The sequence below is a fragment of the Rhinopithecus bieti genome, unplaced genomic scaffold, assembly GCF_001698545.2.
Source record: "Rhinopithecus bieti isolate Rb0 unplaced genomic scaffold, ASM169854v2 scaffold_48387, whole genome shotgun sequence".
NCBI lineage: Eukaryota > Metazoa > Chordata > Mammalia > Primates > Cercopithecidae > Rhinopithecus > Rhinopithecus bieti.
Genome location: NW_016819911.1, coordinates 1,766,098 through 1,791,188, shown reverse-complemented (window position 1 = coordinate 1,791,188; position 25,091 = coordinate 1,766,098). Strand labels below are relative to the sequence as shown.

The window sequence follows — 25,091 nt, the reverse complement described above, 5'->3', positions numbered from 1 at the left end:
TACACACATATATTGTATATATACTCTACTTATATTTGTATAAACACAGAGAAAAATATGGAAGAGTGATGTTAATACTAATTATCAGAGTAGAGTGGAACTGAAGAAAGCATAAGAATATTATTAACTTTTTTGTGTTCTCTAATGTTTGCTTGTTAAAATGGGTGTATTTCTATAATGTAAAATATCCATTAAAAAATAAAACGGGCTATTATTTGAAAATACATGGTCCAATAACCTGATAAATAAGTTTATGTATTATATCAGATGACCTAGATTGTTTTGAATGTTTTATTTTAATAGGTTTTTTGGGAACAGGTGGTGTTTGGTTATATAAGTAATTCTTCAATGGTGAATTCTGAGATTTTGGTGCACTATCACCTGGGCAGTGTACACTGTACCCAATGTATAGTCTTTTATCCCTCAGCCCTGTCCCATTCTTTCCCCTGAGTCCCCAAAGTCCATTGTATCATTCTTACGCATTTGGGTCCTCATAGCTTAACTCCCACTTATGAGTGAGAACATATGATGTTTGTTTTTCCATTCTTGAGTTACTTCACTTAGAATAATGGTCTCCAATTCTAGCCAGGCTGCTGCAAATGCCACTATTTTGTTTGTTTTTATGGCTGAATAGTATTTCATGGTATCTATCTATACCACATTTTCTTTATCCCCTCACTGATTGATAGGTATTTGGGCTGGTTTCATATTTTTGCAATTGTGAATTGTGCTGCTATAAACATGCGTGTACTAGTATCTTTTTCATATAATGACTTCCTTTTCTCTGGGTAGATACCCAGTAGTAGGATTGCTGGATCAAATGGTAGATCTACTTTTAATTCTTTAAGGAATATTCACACTGTTTTCCATAGTGGTTGTAGTAGTTTACATTCCAACAGCAGTGTAAAAGTGTTCCCTTTTCACCACATCCACGCCAACATCTATTATTTCTTGATTTTTTTTATTGTGGCCATTCTTGCAGTAGTAAGGTGGTTTTGCATTTTGGTTTTAACTTGCATTTCCTTATAATTAGTGATATTGAGCATTGTTTCACATTTGCTGGTCATTTGTATATCTTCTTTTGAGAATTATCTATTCATGTCTTTAGTCCACTTTTTGATGGGACTATCTGTTTTTTCTTGCTGATTTTTTTGCGTTCCTGGTAGATTCTGGATATTAGTCCTTTGTTTGATGCATAGATTGTGAAGATTTTTTCCTGCTCTGTGGGTTGTCTGTTTACTCTGCTGATTATTTCTTTTGCTGTGCAGAAACTTTTTAGTTTAATTAAATCCTATCTATTTATCTTGTTTTTGTTGCATTTGGCTTTGGGTTCTTGGTCATGAAGTCTTTACCTAAGCCAATGTCTAGAAGGGTTTTTCCAATGTTATCTTCTAGAATTTTTGTGGTTTCAGGTCTTATATTTAAGTCTCTGATCCATCTTGAGTTGATTTTCGTATAAGGTGAGAGATGAGGATCCAGTTTCATTCTTCTATATGTAGCTTGCCAATTATGCCAGCACCATTTGTTGAATAGGGAGCACCATTTGTTTATATTTTTGTTTGCATTGTGAAAGATCAGTTGACTAAATATTTGGCCTTATTTCTGGGTTCTCTATTCTGTTCCATTGGTCTATGTGCCTATTTTTATACCAGTACCATGCTGCTTTGGTCAGGTCACTATGGCGTTATAGTGTAGTTTGGAATCGGGTATTGTGATGCCTCCAGATTCGTTCTTTTTGTTTAGATTGCTTTGGCTATGTGGGCTCTTTTTTATGGTTCCATATGAATTTTAGGATTTTTTTTTCTAGTTCTGTGAAAAATGATGGTGGTATTTTGATTTGAACTGCATTGAATTTGTAGATTGCTTTTGGTAGAATGGTTATTTTCACAATATTGATTCTACCCATCCATGAGCATGGGATATGTTTCCATTTGTTTGTGAGTTAACCTAGATTTTTATCTCAATGCTTCAAAATAACGTGACATTTAAAATAAATTATATAACTTCAATATTGGAGTTTAGGCAGTTTCTTTAATTTACATATAAGGAAAATGAGATCCTCATGTACTAATACATAGCAGACTCTTGGTATATAATTGTTGAATAAATGAATGTGTGTATTAATTAATGTACAAATGAATGAGCTAAATAATTGCCCAAATCGTAGCTAGTTGGTTAATCTAGAATACAACTCTTCTGATTCCAGGTCCAGGGCTCTTTCCACCATGGCACAAGCCTGGAAGAATAACATGCAGACATGTATTGCGTGAAGCTAGATAGGCTTAGCTAGAAAAGTCTTACAAACATTCTAGCGCCAAATTTGCCTAAGGCAATAATCATGATGCTCATGCTGTAGAACCATATTTATGTCTTCTTCTTAGAAAACCTATTGTCTTTTATTTTGGGAGTTTTGTTTGATTTTGAGACGTACATACAACATAATGCTTAAAAACTAATTTTAGACACATGAGATACAAAACAATGCCTAGTAACCAGGTGTTCCACCCTGGAGCCTACTGCTCTGTAAGAAGCCAGCCATTGACCACACGCCATCTTGCATGGAATGCCCTCATGGTTTCTGCAGTAAGTCCTTCTGTGGTCCTTCCAAGCACTAAATAAAGCATCCGTATGGCCACCCAGTTGCCCCCTTTCGTGGAACATTTGATTAGCACGTTTTCTGGACTTTCCTCACACCTCAAAACTTTCTTTCCTGCCCCCTACTCATCCAGACTCATCAGAAGCATCCATTTACATAGCTTAGAGCCCATTCATAAATTAATCATGGTTATTGCAGCCACCAAATTTCCCCCTTGACCTTCAACTCCTACTCTCCTCCCCAGCACACAGTTCCACTTTTGCTAATATTCAGAGTATCTTACCAAAAAGTGACCTTTACTTTCACTCTCACCAAGCAGATCCAAAAAGCCAGTTTCACTTTGTGACACTTCCCTCTGGGTTTATTTCTGCCCATGATAAGTGATTTTCCAGTACAGTTTTGTTTGTTCTCTTAACAGAGCCTGAACAGAGGACTTGAAATGGCCAGCTGAGCTGGGGTTCCAGAAATCTGCTGGATAAAAAGGAACAAAAAGCTCTCTGAGGAAATTAAAACAAAAATAAACAACAACAAAGAATCTGTTGAAAAAAAGATAGCCAAGGTGCCTGATTACTGGTAGTAACTCCGGGATCATTAAACCAATAGCTTTGGCAGTAAGTGTTTGCCACAGTTCTCTTTGAACTAGATGGTTCTATCATAGGAGAAGACAGCAGTTTGTTGGTGGTTACTAAAAGCACCATGGGAGCCCACTAGTCAGGGCATGTGTGCTCCGGGGTCTCTGTGAATCCAGAGACTGCCAGGGACCCCACAGCTGCCAACTGTCAAAGCTCTGCGTAAAGTTGAAAAACGTTGCTCAGAAGTGTGGAAAACCCCCTCAGCCTGACAAGTTCTAACTAGGTACAGTTTTGAGACATTGTGTCTAAATAAAGTCTACGGAGGGCCCTACTATAAAGGTTTTGAGAAATCTTGGACTGTAAATATTCCTCCTCTTAGTGGATTATGCAAAAGGGAATTTATAATTTTGTAGCATCTCTGTGGAAACTCTTCTGCAGTTGTCTCAGTGAACCCATTGTTCGGCATTCTCAGGTGTGGCTGATGTTACCTATTTGGGTGAGAACCAAGGCAAGAGGAAGCTCCTTTAGCATGTCTGTTGTGCCCATTTGGGGGCAGTAAAGGAACCCAGTGAAAGTGGTCACAGTGTTGCAACATACAAAAGAAAGAAATGCCAAATGCCATCACAATATTGACAGGTAAGGGCTCTGCCTCTGACCGTGGTTTTTGAGGGGACACAGTTCCCAAGGCAATGCTAGCTTGTGTAGTGCCTTTGTGTAACTGAGAAAAAGCACTCTTTCTTCTGGGCATATGCAGCCCCGCACGAGGGCTCTTGACTGGGCAAGTAGAGAATGGGCTGTGTCCCAGCCTTCGCTCCTAAGCCAGGTGCTCTTACACAACAACCTACACAACCGTCCTCAGGTACCTACCCTGACAAGTTACCTACTCTGATGTCACTTGAAAAGATTAGGCTTCCTTGGTTTCCTTTCTTATCTGAGGGTATCAAAAGAATGATGTCTTTCTTCTGGGCATTATGAATTTGTGTTTACATGATCAGCTTTCTCTTCTCCAGGCCATTCTTCTCAGGCTGTTGAAGCTTGGTGCGCACACTATTCTTAATTCCAGTGAAGAACAGAGGAATTTGGAGATAAAGATCAATTCGGTGATAAGCTTAATCTCAGATCTCTCAGCTTGCCATGGGTTGAAATCTTTAATCAACGGTTCCCAGGCATCACTTCCTCCTCCCATTCATTGATCCCTGCTCATAACCAGGGCCTTTGAAGTCCTTGTTTTTCCTGCCCATCTACCTCTGCCAGAAAGAGGTATTTCTGGGCTAGAAATGTAGTAAGATTATTTTCTTATAGACCTCATGTCCGACTTCTTTTAAGTGAAAACTGCTGCCTAAGTAACAACTAGCTTTACAGATATATCTTGAAGCTTAGTGTGCTGTAGATATTACCGGTATTTTACTAACAGTTTCCCGGCTCTAGCATCCATCCCTTCCTGGTTCCCTGAAGTTGTATGGCCACCATTTCTGTGAGTGTGTCCCTGTTTCCCTAAATGCTCTGGTTTTGTTTTTTATTTTGCTTTATTTTTTGTTTCGAATTATCTATCCGCTCTCTCTCCTTGCTCAGTGCTTTCAACTGGACCTGCCATGTCACATCTGAGTTTTCTCTAGTCCTTTTGTTTGTTTGTTTGGTTTTAGGATTTCACTAAACTTCCTCTTAATTGTTTACAACTTTGTATCTCTGGCCATCGAAGAGGATCTATACCCTTTTCAAAGATCTCTTTTAAAGGTTTACACGTTAAAGGCAGTCTCTTTCTCATTATCCTCTCTAATTCTTCATTTTTATTTAAAAATTTTAAATACCTCAGAGCTATATGTATATTTTATGACAGCTCAGGCCATCATTACTTTGAAAGAACAGCTTGTTCTCATAACATATTCCATAATTTTGTTAACACTCTCTTTGAACTTATATTTCAGACACATAAACCAACTTTTAAAAATTTTACCTTGAGGCAACCCATCTTCTTGATCATCTTCACTAGATCTTTCAAGTCATGTTTATTAAGGAACTTGAGGGTAAATTCACTATAAGTTTGTTTAGAGGCAAAATAATGCTACAATTTTTGTTGTTTTTAACAGAAACCTTGAAATATAAGCTCCATGAAAACAAGGATTTGTTTTCTGTTTTGTTCATTGACATAATATGCTAACCACCAAGAAATGCATCTGGCCCATAATAGGTGCTCAAGTGTTATTTGCCAAATGAATGATAAAATCTAGTCATCGAGAAATTTTGCACTGTAGGCTCTGTGAGAATGATTTCATAAGCAAACAATCTAAATGCTTTGTAAACCTCTTTGCAACAGAAAGTTTAGTCTATATATATCAAATCCATATGTTTTGGGTTATTTTCTTCTCTAAATGCAATTCTTTACAATGAAGGTCATGCTCTACTTTTCAGCCTATTCCTATAAATATGTGCATTTTCTCTGTAGCTTATTCCTTTTGCTTTAGCATTTTGGTTTGAAAAGTCCTAAAATGTCATTGCTTACTTTCTCTTACAAGTAATTTCTAAAAAAAAAAACAAGAATGAAACTTCTCCTAGTCAAGGTCCTTAAGAGAGAACAACTATTTATACTCACCCAGAAACATGTCTATTATCCGCATCCTCTAGTTCTTTTCTAGGATGTATTTTTAAAAACATGACGAACATTTTCATAGTTACCCAATGTTTAAAATTGCCTTTGCCTGTAATATTAGTGAATCTTTCACATGTGTATTTATTCAGTCAAGCAAGATTTGTCATTACAGAAACTTTTCTTTCCATAGCGCAAAACACTTGAATAGTAGTGAACTTACACCATGACATTCCACTGCTCACTGATAAGGACTTTGACTTTCTCATATGGCTCTCCTTATTAACAAGAATAATACCAACAATCTTCATTCTCTTTCATGGTGGCTAATGTATTTTGAGGAGGATTTCTAAATTTGCCCCCAAATTTCTTCAGAATTCTTGGGTAATTCCCAGTTTTTTGTTTATGTTTAGTTTTCCAGCTAGGTTTGGAATAGATTTACGTGTTAAAGATGATCTCTTTGTCATTACTCTCTTTGATTCATCATTTTTATTTAAAAAATTTAAATACTTCAAATGTGTATTTTAGCTTGAACTTAGCTTAGGTGTTTTTTGTTTTTTGATTTTTTTGACTTGTTTTTCCTGTTTATTTATTTGTTCAGCATTTGTTGAGCCTTTGCTAAATATTTATAGTTATCTTTGGTATTAATGTATATTACTAAGCAATTGTTAATTTTTTCATATTCAAAGCTGTATATACTTTATATCTCAGGTAATTTATAATTCCATTAAAAAAAAGTGACAAATTCTTTGGTTTTTCCAAATCTCACTGGAATTTCACATTTAATTGTTATGATTTCTATTACATAGTCAACCACATACAATTACTTCCTATACCAATTCCAGAACTTTAGCTCTTCAGAACCAAATATTATATTCATCCATTTATAAAAAACCTATGACTTTGTTAGCGGAAAAAACTTATTAAAAAGTCGCTACCCACCATTATCACCAAGTTGATCTGTCTTAAATTCTTTCCCTTTAGCAATTTAAAACAAAGGTTTACAATGGATTTTTTTTTTTTTTTTTTGAGACGGAGTCTTGCTCTGTCGCGGCCCAAGCTGGGCGGCAGTGGGCCGGCTCAGCTCCACTGCAAGCTCCGCCCCCCGGGTTCGCCATTCTCCTGCCCCGCCTCACGAGTACTAGGACTACAGGCGCCCCAACCTCGCCCGGCTAAGTTTTTTGTATTTTTTTTTTTTTTTTTTTTTTTAGTAGAGACGGGGTTTCACCGTGTTAGCCAGGATGGTCTCCTCTCGATCTCTTGACCTCGTGATCCGCCAGTCTCGGACTCCCAAAGTGCTGGGATTACAGGCTTGAGCCACCGCACCCGGCCAGATCACAGTATTAGTTTTACACACAAAAGCTATAAAAAGAAAGTATTGTGGATCTTGTCAATTTATTTCTGAGTACAGACAAGGGATCATTTATTCCTGAGTAAATGCAGTGATTAAGAGCTCACCTTGGGCAAATTACTTAGTCTCTGTGGGTCTCCGTTCCCTCAACTCTAAGAATACTGAGACAGTTTCCACCTGAAGAGGGCCTTCTGCAGCCCGAAAAAAATCAAGCGTATGGTGTTTAATGCAGGGCCTGGCTCCGTGAATCCTGCCATCACTGTGACTAGTCTGGGCAGGAGGTCTGTTTGTTTGTATGTATTTCTACAAGCATCAGCAAGGTGAGGGTAAATGACATTTCTTTAGCAGAATGCTACTGTTTCCTATTTATGGTATCATCTCTCACAAAACCAGTTCACTTCACTCCCTGCTGGTCACTATTCTTACTGCTGAATGCTATCAGCCCTAGTCAGTTTGTTTCTGAAATGTCAGCTATAGTGAGACTTGCTGTTGCTGTCGAGTAATCTAACTTACCCAGTTTTAGGAATTTGTCTTTGAGCCCTTGTATAGCTGCATTACTACAAATACTAGATTTGCTTTTGTGTCAATCATATAAAGAGGATTATGAAGAACAACAAACAATTTTATTCCAAATAACTTCTAATTTCCTGGTCTCTCACATTGTCATGACCCTTGTTAATTCCCATCTGAATTCGATTGTTTGACATGGTATAATAAACAAAGAGAACCTAATGTTTTTGGCATTTCACCTGTGAAAAAATGGTCCACTCTCTATACTCAGAAATAAATAAACAAGGTCTGTAATACTTGGGTTTTATAACTTTTCTAGCCAAAGGTAATGCTGTGAAATAATTCCATTTTAATCCATGTGATGCTGTCTGATGTCAAGGCTCATACCACTGTTGTTTAAAGAATAATTTTAAAAATTCCCTTATATGCACATTTCTTCCTTCTATAATCTCATCTAAAATTATGAGCATACAGACAGTTGATTTTGAAGGTGTATGGGGTTACACAAAGAGGTTTTAAAAAATATCTATTGACTTAATTGAGAACTCTTTTTTTTTTTTTTTTTTATTGCTTTTTGCCCAGGCTGCAGTGAAGTGGCACGACCTTGGCTCACTGCAACTTCTGCTTCTGGGGTTCAAGCAATTCTCCTGCCTCAGCCTCCTGAGTAGTTGGGATTACAGCCACCCGCCACCATGCCAGACTAATTTTTGTAATTTTAGTAGATATAGAGTTTCGCCATTTTGACCAGGCTGGTCTCGAACTCCTGATCTCAAGTGATACACCTACCTTGGCCTCCCAGAGTTCTAGTATTGCAGGCGTGAGCCACTGCACCCTGCTGAGAAGAAGTGTGTGTGTGTGTGCACTTTTTTTTTTCTGTTGTTCATGGATGTTAGCACTGACTCACATTTCCAAAGGCAGGCTTCTATAATCTGAGGATTCTAACTGAGCCTATTTGTTTATTATGAGAAGTCCACTGGGAGGTGAAATGCCAGCCATTAAAGAGAGCAAAGATGAAGACACTGAAGGTTTAGGGGTTTTTTTTGTTTCATGTTTTTCACTATTTGAATTTCGAATATTATAGTGGGAGTATTTCATTTCATTTTCTAGAATCCTTGGGCTAGAATATGCCATCACAGTAATATGATGCACACAAATGCTCTTCCTCCACATCCTTTTAGAAAAACAAAACAAAAACTAAATCATCTTAGTTGCTCCGGTTAGCACTAATTTTGTAAACCCCAAGAAAGATTTATTGGTCTGCATCTTAGTTCCTGCTACATAATGAAATGCTAATTTCATTTTTATAAAATAATTTCTACATTGAGCAAAAGATAATTTTAAGTATCAAATCAGATCTTATTTTGTAGGTTTAATATTTTAATTGCTTTTTTGCACTTATAAAATAATTTTAAACTTATCAAAATTTTACAAAGTGCACAAAATACTTTTTTTCCTCAGCCATTTGGAAATAAGTTACCACTGGAAGTTTAAAGTCTGTTATATGAGAAAGAAAAAAATTTAAAAAGGTACCACTGGATGATTTAGTATGCATGTCCTATCAACAAGGACATACCACAAGATAACCATCAAAATCGGAAAATGAACATCGTTACAGTACTACATCTAACCCTCAAACCCCATTCAGGTTTTGCCAGTTGTCCTATTAATATCCTTTGCATGAAAAAGGCTTCAATCCAGGATCTTACATTACATTTAGTTTTCATAAATTTTAGTCTCTTACAATCTAGGTCAGTTTCTCAGTCTTGGCTTAACTTTCATGACCTGACACTCTAGAAGATTATAGGCTTGATCTTCTCTAGAATGTCTCTCAATATTCTTTTGGCTAATGTTTCTTTGTAATTAGATTCAGATTTTATAATTTTGGCAAGAATATCACAGATGTGAAACTTTTTTAATGCATCTTAACATATGATCATAGTTTGGCTTTTTCTCATTACAGGTGATTTTAACCTTGATCATTTGATTAAAGTGGTACCTGCCAAGATTCCCCAATGTAACGTTATTCTTTTATATTTCCCCTAGTATTCACTACATACTTGGTGGTGGGAGTATGAAATTATGTAAAGATCCCATTTCTTATCAAATTTTCAGCCACCAGTTTTAGCATCTATTGATACTTCTTACTGAGATTATTACTATGATGGTTGTCAAATAATGATTTCCTAATGGGATAATGTTCTCTACACTTACCAGTAGGCATTCTCATGTAAAGAAAAGCCTTTTCTTATCCCCATTTATGTTTATTTTAACATTTGCATCAGTATAGGTTAATAATTCCTACTTTATTTGATGAGTTATAATATATTTTTATAATTACATATTTTGATGTTGAAAGTATGCCATATTTGATCAATTCTTTGAATTCTTCCTAATTTCTGGCACAAAAAGAAATTCCAGGCTCATCAATTTCACATCCATATGAAGATCACAAAAGAAGAGAATGAATATGAATTTTTGCAATTTTTTCTAAAAATCAGCTTACATATGACAATGTACTGTCTCTTCTCGTCTCTGATAGCATGTCCCAATCCTTTTGTATAGTTCATAAAGCAGAAGTCACTTTTGGTCAGAGCCCTTGCATTAGTTTTGTTAGAGATGATAGGAAATATTCTGAATCAAATCATGATCAGTTGTTATTATGTATAGGGTAATTCTACATATATGAAATGAGAACTGTTTCTGAAAAGCTTCTACAGAGCATATAGGAGGAAAGTTATTGGATATAAGTCTATTATATAAATGTCAAACAATAATTGCAACTTAAAAACCAACTTTATTAAGGAAGAAATAATTGTGCTCACTTCAGCAGCACATATACTAAAATTGGAAGAATACAGAGGCGATTAGCACAGCCTACATGCAAGGATGCAATGCAAATTTGTGAAGCATTACATATTTTTTAAAAGGAAAATAAAAGAAATAATTTTTATTAAAAGTTTTAACATAAATGAGACAAAGGAAATGAGCTATAATTATTACTCACATGTACACCACACATTCTCTATACTCATACCCCCTCTCCTGAACTCAAAATTCAAAATGAAAACCTTGGGGAAAAGTGCAAGCAACCTCAGAAACGATTTTCGACCTGAACTGAGTGCAGAGTGCCCTCTAGAGGCATTATTAAATCAATGCAATCTTTCCAACGGCGGATGAACTGAAGCTCCACAGAAGCTTTTCAAAAGCAGTCCTCGTCAAATAGGTAGAATTACCCTACACATAATAACCGATCATGATTTGTTTCGGCATATTTTGTACCATCTCAAACAAAACTAATGCAAAGGATCTGACAAAAAGTGGCTTGGGCTTTATCAGCTACACGAAAGGATTGGGAACGTGCCATCGGAGATGAGAAGGTACTTTAAGGCTGTCCTATGACATTTTGTAAGCTGTTACGACGTCTTCCAAATATTTCACGCAGAAAGAATGTCTTCAATAATTTATTCCACTATTTCTTAACATTCCTTAACACCCACAGACAGTTCAGACGTCGACTGAGATTGGCAAACTGCTGCAGCGGTCAGACTTGACTTGGCTCGGCATCTTTGTGTATTCACAGGCGCTCAAAAGATTCTGGTGAGGTAGAATCAAAACTTGTAATCATGTCTTGAAAGGAAATTCCAATACAGATGTGAAAAGAATGCACATTTAAACTGTTGTTTCAAATAAATGTCATTTAATGATCAAATAGAAAGGTAATGCATTTCTATTATAAATTTTTTAGACAGCTCTAAAGTATATGGTATCTAAATGACTTAATATGCCAGATATAGTCATAAGAATTATGTCTTTCTCACTACCTTTGTTATAATTTCTGAAGAATTTGAATAAAATTATTTTTAGCAATGGCTGTGTCTTAAAGAAAAAAGTCCTTTCAAATATTTGTCCCAATGAAACTCAGCCTTAACAATATTGGTTTGAGTTAAGAGAATAATTTTAAGATAGTAGTGTTTTGTTATATGATAATAATCTTTACTTAAATACATAGTTAATAAATAACAGCGAGATACTAGGGAAAATTATTAAACATGACTCAAAATTTAGTCTTCTCATATTCCTAGAGAATGTCACAAGTTGGAATGGTACCTGTCTAAAATTCAGGTAGAGATTTGAGAAAAACATTTTGATGAGTTAAAGGACAACTATAGTTGACATGGGATGTGGTTACATGAGGTGAATGTATAAGATATAACTTATATACTCTACTTCATTTTGCAACATAGACACAACTGTAAAATACATCATTTAAATGTTCTTGTTGAAATGCCTACTTCCAAGAACATTAACAATAAAATACATAATTTGTCTGTGCATGTATAGCCAGTTTAACTTTGTTCTCCTCCAGGGGTTTATCAATAGATCCATCTGAGTGTATTTCTACTGTAGAACAGTGGTGTAAAAGCACTAACAGGTGATACAAATGTTAGATCAAGTGCCAACTTTTTCTTCACCTTAATATAGGCGCTCAGCCTTGTTCATAAAGCTAATTAGGAGCTATGTTTCCTATTCTCTAAATCTTTGTGCACTCCTTATAGTCTCTGCTTCTTCAAGAAAATAGAGTTTCAAATAAATAAAAATAACCTTACTAATAGCATGCCATACTAAAATAATAACAATAACAGCAGCAACAACAACAACAAAAACAAGGAAGCTTTTCTCTGTTGACCCATAATGCTATTAAGCTATGTTCTTCCTGTGTCCCTATCAGAGGGTAAATTTCGTGTAATTTTCAACTTTGGAATAAATGGTAGTGAGAATAGCAATGTTTGACCCTCTTCTTAGTTTTGTCCTTTCTCTCTACTAGGGTCCTTGCTCTCTGGATAGAAGATCACATCTTAGCATAACTTGGTCTTCCAGGCTTACCTTAACCATGAAATCTAATGTGACATCATTTTTCTTTGAGCTTTTATGAAGAAACTCTCTGAGAGTTTGTTCGGGGAGTATTGAGCTCAACACTTACCTTTGGTTAAGGTTCTACCCTTATTCATATTTCTTTCGAGTATTGGCCTGACTATAGCTTTAATACCAGGGAACTTGGGAAGGACTTCCGAACTCCAGTATACCTCCAGATCCCTGTTCACTGACATTGACATTCTATGGCTTGTAACAGGTGTGTCCCCTGTTATGCTACTCAACTGTTAAGACTTTGTGAGCCCCTTTTCCCAGAAGTGGATTTACTGAGGCTGAGAAGGAAAGACATAATATGGGTAACTTAGAGTGCATCTGAAGAAGACAGGGGACCAGCTTGCACAGTATTTTTTAATGGGAGCTTCTCCTCTTCTAATTCAGATCTAGTTATCCTTGTCAATTTACACTCTTGTCAAATACTTAATAATCACTGTGAGGCTCTGAAAAATACAATGATTAGCAGGCTAAACCTGTCTCTGCCTTCATTAGGTTTATAATCCAAAGGATACTGAATGTGAGTAAACACGCCAGTCAAAAAGGCCGAGATATGCATGTTTCAGAATATCTTCTGTTAAAACACTGTGTTTTCAAAAGCTCTATATTCTGCTTTAGTCTGTCACTCTGTTTTGTGAATGAGATTGTTTCACCCATGCAGAGCAGTCCCAAGAAGAAGGCCAATCCTATGACAGCAGGATGCCTGTAGGAGGATGTGGTTTCTATGGAACTCTGTTCACTCCTAACCTCTCACTGGGGCTAGCACCAGCACCTGAAGCCATGCTCTATCTCTACTCCAAACTGGCTCCTCTGCCTGCACGGTCCTCCTAGGCACAGCCACAAGAGGTTTGGATCAGGTTTGTGGCATAAGTATAGTGACCTGGCACATCACAAAAGCAGGGAGGAAATAAACAGGAAGCCAGCCAAGAATGCAGATTGAGGGCAATAATAGTGCCCAGGTTTATAAGAAACATCCCCCACCCCATTCTCTGGGCTTTTATTTCAGACATGCAAATGCAATTCTTCGATATCTATTTAAATTTTTAAACCACATAGCCTTGGGTAAAACTTTAGAAATGTTCCTTCTTGTCTGAGGACAGTGTTACTTTCAAAATTCTCTGAGCAAACCCTCTCTCTCTACTACACTCTTAAGCCACAACTGTTAATATTTCCAATTACTAAAATAATTAAGACACCTGAACTCAGGCATCTAAAACACATATACACAGAGTAATTTATGAGTCACTTGTTTCTTCCCAAAATCACCAGGAGCATACTTAGAGTACTAATCATAATAACAAAAAGTAAAACCTAAAAATTACTGCTTGATTAGCATCTTTTAGACAACACTTCTCATTCTGGGTCACATGGATTCCTGATGTTTGAACATCTGTAAGCATTTCCATTATAGAAGAATCTACTGTCAATTCTTCCTTTTCTCGTATTTGAAGATGAGCTTTGTTCTCCAGGGTCTTTCCTGAAAATAATGGTTTATGACATAAGATCAAAGCAGAAAATGTGACTTTGGCAATGGACTGGGAAGAAATATGGCATTTGAGGTGGGCGAGTGTGTGGAGGAAGAAAGAACACTAACATCCTAAATTCTTATTCTGACTTTGCTGTCTATCACTTAGCCCCACTGAGCCTCATTTATTTGTTATGTTAATGCAGGAGGTCAATTAAATGATTTTCAAGTTATTTCTAAGATTGTGGTTATATGTTTTTTCTATTGAATGTAATTATTTTCCTCTTGAATTTATACTTCTTGCCAATACTAACGAGGCAATCATACCATGTAACCATAAAAACCAAGTCTCGTGGTTTGGGTTGCATGCTCACCAGGCATCATTAGTGTCGACTTGAAATTCAATGGTCTTAAAGTACTGATATCCAGGGGTGTTATGGTATAATTTACAAAAAGTTAAAAATATGACACTCATGCAAACCTAAAATGAACCCTTGTCCAAGGTTTTATTCAATGCATTAATTAATAAGGTATCCTGAAACATAAGACAGCTCATTTCAGAAGCATTTGAGGAGCTGGGTATTTATAGGCAATTTAGTAGAGAAGTGTTAGAATAAGATGGTTAGATACAAAACTGCCAAACAAGGCAGTAAACCATAACCTTTTAGATTATCTTCTCCACCAGATAAGATTCTACAAGTTAATGGTATTTATGCTTTAATCAACTAGTACAATTTAAATAAACAAAATTTAGATGAACTCATTAAACAATGTCATTCAACAACATATTGGACCCTTTAGATAATTTATTGGAGACTTCTGTACTGGAGACCTTTGGACAAGTAACAAAAATATGGGGGCTCCAAATATAGCTGAAAATCATTGATCCCTTCCTGTGTCCTCTCTGGCTGCTCACAGAGACTACAGGGCAGATCGCTATTTCCCAATGTTAGTTTGGGAAAAACAGTTCACAATAATACATAACTCAGGGGAAAGTTTTTTGTTTTTTTTTTTTTAAGTTTCATTGTCAAATTGGTGAAACCTACTATCCTATTGATAAAATCTAATTCATATTAGTATCATTTCTATTTAATTTCTATGTTGATTTATTCTTGTGAGTGAAGGGCAGGAAGGAAGGAGATTTCTGTCCATGTAAGTTTAAAATAAGCTGTGAAGAAGCCAACACCCAACTGGTATTTACTGAATTTCATTTATTTCTGTCACCCTCACCTCAAACTCTTAGCCTAATAATATTGCCTCCATCATTCTCTGTTCATTTATAATTTAGTAAAGAGGCCCCCTTAAATCAAGATTTTAGTAATAGTATTTGGTTCAAAGAGTCATTGCTGAATTTTATAACTCCTGCATTGTTAAAAAAAAAAAAAGGAAGGAAAGAAAACATAATAAAAGTGTACTCTTAGACCCAAAAAAGTAGTCACTAGTGCAAATAACTAAAGTTGGGTCAGGGCTTTTAAGATTTTTAGAGGTCCAGAACTTGCTAGAGACCCTATCTTCAGGAAGAGACGATAAACACATAACACACATATTATTTTGTATTTAATTTGATTTAATCCCATCCATGGACTTTGATCAAAAATATAAGATAGACCTGATCCCTATATCTTATCTCCCAAGCCTCTCCGAGTGTCTGACTTTACAAATTAGCTACATTTCAGTTGGAGGGACCTATAGTTGTTTTCTTTAGAACTAGAGCAGAAATGCCTGGCAAAATGGAAAACCTAAAACAAATTCTTTAGAAATAACACAGCCCTCCATGATCCTGCTGTATTAACAATTGCTGAGATCACTAAGATCCCAGATGTAGAGTAAAAAAGTCACAAGCTTCAGCATGAACTCTTACCCTGCACTTCACGAGTCAAGTGAGCTGGGAGAAGGTGTCTAGCCTCACTGCTTATCCTCATTGACGCTCAAGCTTCCTATCTGAAAAATATGTGTAAGTAAGAGGTAGGGCCCAGAGCAGAGATCATTGGAGCCATAACTCTCAATCAGTTGAGCAGATTCTTGGAACAGATCCCAAGGTGGGGACAACTATGTACCCATGGAACTAATGCAAGGATTATATAGGATCTGTTCTATTGGTGTTTAAAAGTTTGGTAGGGTGTTTTGTTGTTGTTGTTTTACCCTAATGCAAACCTCAGGTCATAGTGTTGTATTATGAGCACAACACTGTTGGATGCGATTATTAAGTGATCTCAAGAAAAAAGGAGGATTTTTCAACTTTAATTCTGCCTCTCAATTGTCAGAATGTTGAGCTTTACAGGAAAAAATGAACTCTGGTAAGTACTTTCTTCTGTGAAATAAATCTAGGTCAAATGGAAATTTATGAAACATAATGAATTTCACTAATGTAAAATATTTTCATGTACAAATTCCTACATTAATTAAAGAATAACCTAAAAGGTTTCCTAAGAATGTTATAAAGCCCAAGTAGGTGACATAATTCTCATTTATTTGAAGTGTGACTAAACTTCTTGAGTATATTTTGAACCCAATGAACATTTTTTGTGCTTTTCTTTTCTTTATGGTGGTATACTAAATTTATGGCTCCTGCTTGCCAAACTTGTTTGTTAGAATGTTTGGTAACTATTCCAGACCCTCAGAATAGTAACAATAGTATTAATCAATGAGCATCTATGGCATGCCTGGCACTGTGCTAAGCATTGTACATATGGCATCACTAAGCCTACTGACAGCCTCACAGTATTACATTGTTTTCCTCTGTTTACAAAACAGTCCAAAAAGGTTCACAGATGCTAGATCCCACTGTTGTGTTCAACTCTAAAAGTGTGTTGATTTTCTACTGCATGACAATGCTTCTTTCAGAGGGTTCATATGCAAGTTCTGAGGCATACTCATTATAATAACAGTGACAATGTCAATCATATTGGCAATGAGAAAAGACAGTAAGTGCAAGTCCTTACTGTGCTACAATCCCCGGAGCTCCACCCCTCCTGTGTCCTTTCCGTTCCCAGTTGGATTCCTGAGTGCTCGAAACCTATCCTTCCCACAGTGGTCAACACTGACACCCACTCTCTCCATAGGTGTGACCAAAGCCCCCCACGTGTGGTCACTTCCATATGGTTCTCTTTTTCTTTGCTGCCACTTCTCCTCTTTCTGTAGTGGTCAAAGTCAGTGAAGCTATAGTCACCGCGCTGAGTCTCACTGTGCACCAAGCCCAGAAAACCACTATCCTCATGAGGGCCCGTCCCTCTTTGGTTGTGGTCCTGAGGGATGTGTGCTGAACCGGGCTCACATGAGAGGACGCAGGGTCCCAGTTCTGAGGCTGACCCTTCACCACTCTGTCCAAATGAAGTGGGACCAGTAACTGCTGGCTTCTAACATGCTTGCCACTAAAGTTGAAACAATTGAACAGTGATGACTGCATGTGATTATTTTTGTGAAAAGTCAGTATCTTGCAATAATGGATACTCAATTGTTGTTTAATATCAAAGAACACATATAATACAAGTAAAAAAGAACAAGACAGCCTTGAGGGCGATACCAGCTGAGCTTGAGTGTCCATTCTGAAGCTGCTGCTAGTGTTTCCTTGCTTACTGATTTGTGTTTCGACTTTATCAGTCCCATGAGTTTGAGTTTATTTATATACATTTTAGATAAGCTCTTAATTTATTAGTTAGATTTGAGTTAATAATTAGGTATTTTGAGTTAAATCTCATCCTGGTGTTATACTTATTCAATAACAAATCCTTATTGACGTCCTACTGTGTGCTAAGAGACCGAGCAGTGAATAAACACAGACAAAGGCCTTTCATCTTTCCTGGGACATAGATGGAGCAAGGGAGAAGAAAAGTAAACAAATATGAAATCAAAATAATAAAAAAATTCGAAGAAGAAAATAAAACAGAATTAAGGGACAATAGTGATGGGGCTGAGAAAGCTAGTTCAGATAGGTTAGTCAGCAGAGGCTTTCGTGATAAAGTGACATTTAAGCTCGAACTGAATGAAGTGGGAGAGCAAGTTTTGCAGAGGAAGAGCAAACGCCAAGGCCTGGAGTGGGAACTGCTTGGCATGTTCCATAAAGTTTGACGATGCAAACGTGTCTGGAGGAAAGACAGCAGGAAGGAAGAGAGTAGAAGGTGAGATTAGAAAACAAGAAAATGAGATCATTTGAGGACTTGTAGATCATGATGAGTGTTATCTTCAAATGATCTTGCCTGAGATTGAAGTGGCTCAGTAACTTTTCTGTCACAGAGGGATGTAGTACCAGAAAGTCTTGTGGTACTCGGCAGGCAAGTCTGGTTCAGAATAGGTCTGAAGCTGCCTCAGGAGCTTAACATTTAGACTAGTCAAATTCTGTTGCTATGTGGGAATCTAATTAACCTGAAGGATTTAGGGCAGTTACCAAACACATTTTGTGACTTTCCTCCTCACAGGTTTGTGAAAAACCCTGAAGATAGGTCCAAACTCATTGTTATGCATAAGCAACCTTTTGCACCATGAGGGATTTACCGTAGACCCAGTAGCCCATATTTTACAATGGGATCATACATGGCACATGATGTACAGACATTTCACAGTCTGAAAGAAACAATATAAATATGAAAGTCAAGGTGCATATGTAGGGATTTTTGATTTTAGATAACAGAAACCAAGCAAAGCTAGCTTTAAACATAATGCGAGAGAATTCATTATAACGACATGGAGTGTTTCCCAGAATCCAAAGGTTGGAAGGTAGTCGGACCTTAGAAGTGGCTGATTCTAAACTAGAAAATTGTCAGGACTCTCTCCATCTTTCAGCTCCACATTTCTCTACCCATATGCTTCATTCTCAGTTCACTCCAGACATGGAGGAGAATCCCACTGGCCAAACTGAGATCAGTTGTTTACTCTTGGTCCAATCAGTTATAACCAAAAGGCGAGTTCAAGTCATACCAATGGAAACATGGCTGTCAGAGCCTACTCCTGTGAGCCACTCTCAGCGAAGGTGGTGGATTGAGCAGACAACCCTAGCAACCTCTGCCATACAGGCATTTGAATAGGCCGTTCATCTAGTTATTTATTTTATTTGGAGACAACTTTGAGAAGTACTCCCACAAGAACTCCTCCCTCGATCCAAGGGGTTATTTTCAGGGGTGAGATATGATGAGGCAGGCAAAAAAAAATATATATATTATATAATACATATTTTATATGCACACACACACATACACACAATGCTACTTGTCAAGACTAAAGAGTAGAATCTCTAGGAAGGAAGTATTATCAACAAGTTCATGAATTTGTCCGACTTCATTTCTTCTCGTGGTCATTAGCTTCTGACTTGATTATGATCATAATAGCTNAATGGAAACATGGCTGTCAGAGCCTACTCCTGTGAGCCACTCTCAGCGAAGGTGGTGGATTGAGCAGACAACCCTAGCAACCTCTGCCATACAGGCATTTGAATAGGCCGTTCATCTAGTTATTTATTTTATTTGGAGACAACTTTGAGAAGTACTCCCACAAGAACTCCTCCCTCGATCCAAGGGGTTATTTTCAGGGGGTGAGATATGATGAGGCAGGCAAAAAAAAATATATATATTATATAATACATATTTTTATATGTAATATATATATTTTATATATAATATATATTTATATATGTTATAAATAAGATACATATAAAGAAAACATCACACAATTAATGCATTTTTCCTTGTGAGTTGTGTTTTTAATGAGAAAATTTCTCCATTATACCAACATCGTATAAAGCAGTAGTCCCCGACATTTTGGCACCAGGCACTGGTTTCATGGAAGACAGTTTTTTGGTGGACTGGGGCAGGGGTAGGATGGTTTCAAGTACTTTACATTGATTGTGCACTGTATTGGTATTATTATTATATTGTAATATATAATGAAATAATTATATAACTCACCATAATGTAGAATCAGTGGGAGCCCTGAGCTTGTTTTTCTGCAACTAGATGGTCCCTTCTGGGGGTGATGGGAAACAGTGACAGATTATCAGGCATTAGATTCTCATAAGGAGCAGGCAGCCTAGATCCCTCATATGTGCAGTTCACAATAAGGTTCACACAACCTAGACCCCTCACATGCGCAGTTCGCAATAAGGTTTGTGCTCCTGTGAGAATCTGATGCCACTGCTGGTTTGACAGGAGGTGGAGCTCAGGTGGTAATGTGAGCCATGGGGAGGGGCTGTAAATACAGATGAAGCTTTGCTCACTTGCTTGCCTCTCACCTCCTGCTATGTGGCCCAGTTCCTAACAGACCCCAGACTGGCAGTGGGGTTGGGGACCCCTGGTATAAAGGAAAAATAAAAATTTGATTTGAGTAGGAAGCTCTGCTTTAAATCTTGGTGTTATCAGCTAATGGTCATGTGACTGTGAGCAACTCCCTCTGAGAAGCAGCTGGACTAGATTCTCCTAAGGGGGCTTCCAGATACTCTTCAGCTGTAATATATTATTTCCATTTGGTGGCAAGTAGCTGCTTAGGGATTTGTTTTCAGGTTAATTGAAGACATACAGCAAAAATGGTTGAGACAGACTGTAGAATTCTATAGGTCTGAGTTTGATCTTGGCCCTGCCGATGCTTCAGTTTGATTTCACTTAAGTTAGTTAACTTCCTAAACTCAAGTTTACTTACCTGTCTAATGCAGGGGACAGTGGCTACTTTAATAGGTTGCTGTGCACATTGGATAAGAAAATGCATGAAAGAACCTAGCTCACTGTGAGTGTTCGATTCAATTCTTGCCATTTTTCTCAGACTGAAAATTCCTAAACTTGTCCGTATCTTTCTTTGTAAGAGAACATTAAACTCTAATGCTCTTTCAAAGTGCTCTCATGGCATGCACTAATGAAAACATAATAAGATTAGAGTTTGGCAGATTGTTGAGAAGTATCATACATAAATAACACCTCCATGTCATCCATAAGCTCACTTTACACCTGCATAATTTTTAATTACCTTTGTATAACGTAACTTTCCCATGTCTTTCTGGGCAGATGTGAAAGCATGGAGCTGGACAAAAAAATCCAGGATCTGATTGAGAGAAATGCTTCTCCTCATCCAAAAGGATTCACCCCACAGGCCATGACAACTCACAGAAATCTGTGTTCTCCGAAGGTAAGAAAACACCTTTTTTCTCCTTATCTCGATTACCCTTCAGCAGTTTATTCACCAAGAAGAATTTGCGGGGACAGTCCCCAAGTCATTTACAGTCAGTCATATACTTCCTTGTCAGCTGAGAGGATAAAGTAAAGCAGTATAAAACTTCTCTCACACAGCCACTTCCTGTTACTAAAGAAATTCTTCAGTAGAAGAATTTGCTGGCACTTTCCGGTTTAAAGTGTCCAGGCAGCTGTGACTACAAGAAGGTGAGGAGATCATGCTACTAGAAAGAATGTTTAATGCAGGGATAACTCTTTTCTGGGAAGAAGTAACCCATTTTAAGTAACCTGTTTAAATTGGGTTACCAAAATTAGCACAACTTATGTCAATGATTTTTTGTAGTCGTTTTTGTTTCATTTTGTATTTTGTAAGAAAAGCAAGATTTCACTGATTAAAGGAGTTGTTTGACTTTGAACTTCCACTTGTTTCAGGGTATTCGTCTATGGTGCTTTATATAAGCAAATAAAATTCAAGGGTAGGCTCAAGCTAGGAATTTTACAGATGACTTTCTTGACATACATCCTATGACAACATGAACTCTTAAACTCTAGTCCTCCCAATTAAAAACTATCTTTCATGATTCTTACTAAAAAAAAAAAAATCTAATGTGAGTAGTTTGAGAGCATGGCTGGCATTTTAAAAAGTAATTTCTACTTCTTTTTAACAATAACATTAGTTCTTCTTTCTAAAGAAGTTCTTACTCAGTGTAGAAAATGTATATGGATAAACACAAAAAACTGTAAAAATCATGTAGAGACAGATTTGCTGTGGAGATAATGGAGCATGGGCTCCCTTAAACAAATATTTACTTTTATAACTAATTTGCATCCATGAATTTGTTTCTTTTTTCCTTTAAAGGAAATCCCAGAATTGTATAGGCCTCAGGCTTCACTAAACATAGAACTGCCTCTGAAACCACCAGTAGGCTCACCACCTATAGAGACCATCTTTTAGCATTTGGGATATCTCTGTGTTTTACAGACACACACACATACACACACACACACCTGTCTTGTTAACTTACCCTTTTCACTTAATATGCTGTGGATACTCCTGTACCTCTTTTTTTCATTCATGTCATGAACAGTGTTGTGTGCTTTCTGCATTTAGTCACTTTTTCCTCTTTAAAAACTTACTTCTTCCTTAACGGGTTGTCTTTATGTTTGGAGTTACCGATGAATGTGTACTAACGGTTAAGAGGTCAAATAAGACCTCTTTCTTCTGTTTTCTTCTGCTCTTCTCATCCCAACACCAAGCCCTCACATATACACCTCTAACTCTCAACTAAAAATTTATTCCTTCATGAAAATGTGTGCTTTTTCCAGCCACCTTCTTGTCTAACTCCAGAAGGAAATTTTATGGTGATAATATCAATTCCCTCTGGTACCCTCATCCTCATATCCTCTCATTATCATCCTCTAAGACCCATTTGCTCATGACTGACCTCCTTGCAATTCTGTTCATTCATCTTCTTGTCATCCTTTACATGATAAAAACCTCTTCTACATCCTTATTACCATCCTCTTAGCTACAGGTTATGTCTCCTTTTGGGACTTCACTGAAACTTGTGTCTCTCTCTCTAAGACATTGATTCTTCTATGACCTAATTGAGGAAATTTGCTTATTCTCCTGCAGTTCACACTTCCAGGCAAAGGGCAGCAGATTCTTAGCTAATGTTTTCTGTTTTCTTTGTGAAGTATGAGGTAAAGACATCTACAGAGACTGAGAAGGTAAGAGGTGAGACCCAAGGCTTAAGAGAATTGGGGAAGATATGAAATGACTGTTGGAAGGCAGGGAGACAGAAGAGATAAGTAATACTAAAATGAGTTGCAGAGTAGTAGTGAGGACCGAGTTGAGTTTGAAAACCACCACTGTATGATAAGACCAATCACTTAACAGTGTGGGGGTTCCTGTATCTCCAATCTCTCCATCACCTCTCACCAGCTCAAAATATGTACCATTTTCCTTCACTTCAAACATATATGAGACCTCATCTTCTTTTATGGGTAATGTTTGAACTCACTCTTACACAACATAGCCAAGCTCATTGATCACAGCATCCAAAACTTTCCCTCTCCTATCACACCATTAATAACCTCTATCTGGATCAATCCAATGGTCATTTTGCATTTTACTTTTCACTTGTCTTCTTATTTGCATTTGACACTACTTAGTCTTTCAATTTTCTTAAAAAGTCTTACTCCATTGACATCTATAATATTAATCCCTAGACACCCTCACCACCCCTCCCTCCTTTTTTTCTCTGGTCTCTTCTTCTCACTCACCTTCACTGACTTCCCTTACGTCACCTACTTGTGCTACATTAGTGTTACTCAAGGATCTGTCCTGGGCTCATTAAACTACAAAACATATGACAATGACTCCAGACACATGTACCTACTAAACATGGAGTGCTTTTCTACATGTACTTTCTTTCCACTCAGTCTTTCCTGAAGTGAATTCAGTATATTTCCTGCTATCTCTGCTTGTCATCCCTCCCCTCCCCCAGCCACCACACACACATTTTCTATGCTGGTGAATGAATCACTAGGCACCCAGTCATCCAAATTTGGGGGAATCCTGAATTCCTTCAGGGCCACCATGCTGCATGACTCAGGTGGCACCATTCACAGAATAGTGCCATCTTTCCTTCACTCTGGACCTTCCCTAAGAGAAGGTCTAATCTGCCTTCATTATATCTTTGGACTTTTTTCCTTTTCTTCGTTTTATCAACATAGATCTTACTGATGTACTTAAAACCTAAAAGTGCTTAAAACTTAAAAGTAGATCTCTTTACATATATCACTGAATCCAAATGCCTTTTCATCATATATACATTCCTCCAAGATTCAGCTTCTGCCACATTTAGAACAAAACATTAGAAGAAGGATGTAATACTTGTTGGGGTAAATACGTATTGGGGTAGATACTTTATTTTGTTTGCTACCTACAACAACACTTAAATATGACTATCTTTATCCACATTTTCCAGATGAGGAAACTAAAGTTCATAGAAAAAACATTGCCTAAATTCACAAAGTTGTATCAGGATAGAAAGCCAAGTTTGTACATATTTTTCCTGTAGTGTTTTAGTGTCTTCTATATATTCTGCTGCTTCCCAAAGTGCACCCTGTGTTCTAGCTACCAATAAGCCTTTAACAAACCGTGAAGTTTCCTCTGCTATCGTTTCACATGCTGTTTACTGTTTATGGAAATCCTCGCTTCCTTGCCCATTTGATGAACTGCCTTTTTTTTTTTTTTTAATCCCAATTCAAACCTTTCTCATTTTGAAACCTTTTCACCCTCTCTAGTCCCACATGGCATTACTCAGCCCCCTCCCTGCTTTGTCCTACATCTTTATCTTCTTTATATGTCATTTATAGACTTCATAATTTTGCTTTTGTGATCACTTATGTATCTAAGTGTTTTCTCTCATATGAATTATGAGAGACTCATGGATTCCTTGATGATGGGGTATAAGTGTTCCATGAAGGTATAAAGTATCACAACATAGAATTTTCTAGAAAGCACCAGTAGTAAACAACTTGCTTGGTTTCATGAGACATGGTAACACTGAATATACAATTGATTTGTCCCTATAATTCCTTTACAAATAGTTCTCAGAGTCTGCAGGGGAGTACAAAATGTACACTCAAGCTCAATCTCTTAATTCTTGTATGGAAGCTGCCATTTGGTCTTACCCATCCTGGTGTCATGAAGTTATTGACTGCTGAAAGTTTTCAGGTGCTCAAACTCCTTGCTTCTCAAAGTTTGCTGTACTACTCTCAGGAGCACCGTTGGGTACCACTCACTATGCCAAGTGTGCTCAATGTGGAATATGTCTTCGAGAACTCCAAATGCAACCAAACACTATTGCTCTTGTGACTGAGGTGAAGAGACTTCTTCTTTTCTTTTTTTTTTTTTTTTTTTTTTTTTTTTTT

General features: G+C 37.1%; 1 protein-coding gene across 1 annotated transcript in view; it reads left to right on the top strand.

The window, feature by feature from the left end:
* Nucleotides 1-25,091, top strand: part of TNIP3 (TNFAIP3 interacting protein 3) — an 85,872-nt gene that overhangs the window by 12,446 nt on the left and 48,335 nt on the right. The window contains exon 2 of the mRNA XM_017859301.1: nt 20,985-21,105. Within this exon, the coding sequence (XP_017714790.1) occupies nt 20,985-21,105 (121 nt within the window). The remainder of the gene's footprint in view (nt 1-20,984; nt 21,106-25,091) is intronic.